We start from the raw sequence: 3,959 nt of genomic DNA, 5'->3' as shown, positions 1-3,959 counted from the left end.
CCGAACCTGACACGCTTCGTGACTTCAAAATGACTACCATCGAAGGTAGCCAACGTACAGGTACTGCAGGTCTCCTCCCGCACAGCGACACCTCGATCTTTCAGATCGTGTATCAGCCCCCGGCTAGCCACATTGACATCCGCTCCTGCATCCAGTAGCACGTTGTCCAAGTCGAGGACATTTTCAAGGCGCGCCAGGCAGCCACTTCCGGCTTGCAGAGGGACCTCTTGAAGCTGTAGGGCCTTCACGTGGTGGACTGGTTCAGCGGGCGCGGCGGCCGGCGGCGCGCGCTTCTCCCGCTATTCGGGCAAGAGCTGTTCCGCCTCCCCTGCACCAGCGCGGGGACAATCGTTCACCCGGTGTTCTTCACTTCCACACTTCAGGCAGGTCCGCTTGCAACGCGCTGTTGGGGGTGTTTTCGTGGGGGCAGCTTTGGTGGGAGGTGGAATCGGTTTCTTAGCGGGCGGTTTGCCCGTAGATGGAGCCTTGTGACTTGCTCGGGGCTCCCAGCGCACATACTCCTTGCAGCTGGTGCGCAACCACTTGATAAATGCCACGACGTTCTTGGTGAGCGGCTTATTCGACTCCCGCGCTAGCTCGTTCTTCACCGTGCGCCGGATTTGATCTGGAGCTAGGGCATTGGTAAGGTAGCTAACGATTTTCTTCGGCTCCCTCTCCACCATCCACTCCATGTTCACCTTCTCGAGAAGCTGGTACATCTCGTGCGCGAGCTTTGAGACACGCGAGTCCGCGTCCGCCAACTGGACGTCCATGCTCAGCTTGGTGCTCATAAGCGCCTTCACCTTGTCAAAATCGAGCTCACCCGCAATGCACCCTTCCCAAAAGTAGTCGATCCAGTCCTCCTCCGTAATATCATCGAGGGCTTGCAGATATCCAACAGCGCGATGAGGCGGCGACGTTCATCTTCGGCACACGCGCCCACAGGCATACGGAAAGGCCGAAAGAATGCTGTTTCCAAGGCGGAGAGCTGCCGACAGTACGCTTCGTACTTCTTCATGAACATCTGTTTGTCTTGTGCCGTAGATCCTCGAAACACCGGTGGGGTTGGCAGGGTTGGCATGGTCTGTACACGTTTGCTCGGTGGCGCCTCCTCCTTCCTCTCAGCGGACCCGTCGTTGGCTTCGCCGCTCACGTCCACCATGTCGACGAACTCGTCGCCGGAATAATCATGGCGCGGCAGCGCAAAGGGACCACCAGCATGGGACAGGGAGCGTGCGCTGAGACGACGTGGGGCGGCACCTTGCGTTGACGGGACAGCCGTGGTCGGCGCGAGGCTTGCAGGCTGGGCCTCGTCAGCCTCCACGGGGAGTTGTGGGGCGAGGGGCTCGACCGGCGGGTCCTCGCCGTCAGAAAGTGTGAACCCGGCCATCACGGAGCGGGGGGTTCAGGGCGACTTGCACAGTCAGGAAAGCGCTTGCACAGCGACGAGTCGACTTGCACAGCCGGAGAGAGAAAACTTGCACAGTAGTCCACTTGCACAGTGAGGTCCTTTGCAATTAGTACACAGTACTCAAGGCGCTTTCACAGCGCCCTTACGTGCCTCCATGACCCAGGTGTGATATCCTACGGCCTCGGTGAGATCTCAGCTCCATCGACATGGGTGGATCATCCTTGTTTACATGAATCCAACCCCCTGATGCTCATCATCTGGGGGCATCATCTGGCAGCCGCCAGAACAGTTGGAGAATGTTGATTGTCGCCAGTCACTTTTCTGCTTTTAAGACAGATCTTCTGTTCTACCGTCTTCTGTACGCTCAAGCTCCTACATTCATACATGTCCATGACATACTATGCCGTGCTAAACCACGGCGAAGCTCGGAATTTTATCTTGAAGTAAGTTCTGCTTCTAAGCTACACATGTGACGTGAACGTCCGTCTACCAATGAGATGGCAGAGGACTCCCACGTCAATTGCTAATGCATCCCTGTCTGTTTACGCTGTACAGCATAATAAAACATTGAATGGTTTATATTCGTTACATGCTATCCTACTGGTCAATATCAAGAATAATCATGATTATGGGACGCATAAACATGGAGTTTCATGCGACCTTATTGGCTAAAAATCCTTGATATGTGCAAGAATCAAGTTTTCGAGCCGAACTTTTGATTATGGGACGCGAGTCGCATATTTGGATCAAGCTACGTTTTGGATTAGTAGATTCTCATTGGTAGATCAGGATAGAGTTAGGATCTGAGATTGATAGACTTTGGGATGGGACCTGGATCCTTGTTTGCGTGTCCAGGTCGCCAAGAACTACTGGTTGTGCGGCGGCAATGATCCGACGCCAAACTAACGATTCAATCAATCACTTTTCAACTTCCAATCTTCCTCTCAAGTGTTCGACGGGCGCCCGCTACTGCGCCCTCAAGCTTCGGGTCTTCGCATCGGTTTGTGTGCTTGCCGTGTCAAGCTTCGGTTCAAGTTCAAGAAAGGTTTACTCGTGGCCACATCGTGGGAAGCGAGTTTTACCTGTGACTATTGGAGCCAGCCACATCGTGGGGAAGCTCTAGGTTGCGAACGTGCAGCTTTTGAGGAGCACACTTCGAAGAAGTGGGTACATTATCACTCCTTATGGCCGGTGGAAATACCACGTAGGGGCTTTGCCTCCGCCTAGATCGGATTGTACCTAACCGTCGCTGTGTGCTGGGCATTCACTAGAAGCTGGTTTAGCACCAGTGCGCCTGCATTGTGTCTGCGAAAGCGGATCTTTGTAGAAGTATAACGGTCCTTGGTTACCCGGTGGTAGTCCCTTGCCTCTTTTTCGATCTTTGGAGTCGGTCTATGGCCCGCTACAAGAAGGGTCACAACCAAGGCAGTAAGAGGAAGCATCAGAAAGCGAGTGACGTCAAAGGATCATCGACGTCCACTCCTGCTCCTGCTCCTGTTACGGCGATTGCCACCAGCCTTTTCTTCTCGCCAGCCGAGGCGGAGAGTTTCGCCAAACTTCAAGTGGATCCCCTCCGCCAGGTCAAAACGGCTAAGCGGGTTTTGGGCAAGTTTCGCAAAGAGACTTTCTGGATCAAGGACGAGAGCATCGAGTCCCAGGTTGATCGTCAACTTAACCTGGCGTTTCTGAACCTTTTTGGAGTGCCAAGACAATCTTGCTGCGAAGCTTAACAGCCTTATTCGCCAGAAACCGCAGCAACAGTGAGTTGTAAAACACTTTTTGAGCTTTTGGTTCCTTTTCCGTTTTATTTCGCGCGTATTTTACGGACCACTCACCGAAAAGTCCATCTGTCCTACCCCAAATGACTATGACAAGGAGTAGGACAGCTGAGAGTGAATCGCCTAACCCGCGGCAACGCCAAGTGCCACGGACGGCTCAAACGGAGGCTGCAACGCCGCCACGAAGTCCCACCCACCGGAACGGCAACGTTGCACCCGACGCAATGTCAATGCAACAGTTAATGATCTGGTTAACGCAACAACAGCAAATGTATCAGACGCAGATGCAAACGCAATTTCAGATGCAAATGCAGCAAGCCAATAACCGCTTTTAACACTTGCTCGCATCGCAAGGCGAACGACGGAAGAAGGATCCTCCCATGTATGAAAGGAAATTCGGTGAAGATTTGGAACTATGGATCTTTGCCATGGAGGAATATTACGCTACCAAGCGCGGATTGATGGAGGCCGATACGTCCGATTTTGTGACCATGATATCCAGCAGTTTAGGTAAATCTGTGCTAAACTGGTATCGCGCTTTTTCGTCAGATTGTGAAGCGGCAGGAGTACCCAAAACATGGCAATTGTTTAAAGCGAAGCTACGTGAACACTTTCGTCCCGAAAACTTTGAATACAATCTATGTGAGCGATTGTTTCAGCTGAAACAACACGGGACCATCCATGAATATGTGGCATCGTTTCAGGATCTGATGTTTCAATCCGAGTTGGAGATTTCGGAGATGGAGAAGAGGTTCTACTTTCAGAACGGA

At 52.7% G+C, this 3,959-nt stretch overlaps 1 protein-coding gene across 1 annotated transcript; it reads right to left on the bottom strand.

Moving 5' to 3' along the window:
• Window positions 1-299: 299 nt before the first annotated feature.
• On the bottom strand, window positions 300-1,390 carry IUM83_19563 (DEAD-box ATP-dependent RNA helicase 36; the record flags this gene model as incomplete). Its single annotated transcript, XM_067944615.1, has 2 exons — window positions 300-883; window positions 952-1,390. The coding sequence occupies 2 exons, from the start codon at window positions 1,388-1,390 to the stop codon at window positions 300-302; spliced, it is 1,023 nt and encodes a 340-aa protein (XP_067784725.1).
• Between the last annotated feature and the right edge of the window lie 2,569 nt (window positions 1,391-3,959).

The sequence above is a fragment of the Phytophthora cinnamomi genome (genome assembly GCF_018691715.1).
Source record: "Phytophthora cinnamomi strain GKB4 chromosome Unknown Contig86, whole genome shotgun sequence".
Lineage (NCBI taxonomy): Eukaryota > Oomycota > Peronosporomycetes > Peronosporales > Peronosporaceae > Phytophthora > Phytophthora cinnamomi.
This window is presented reverse-complemented; position numbering and strand designations above follow the sequence as displayed.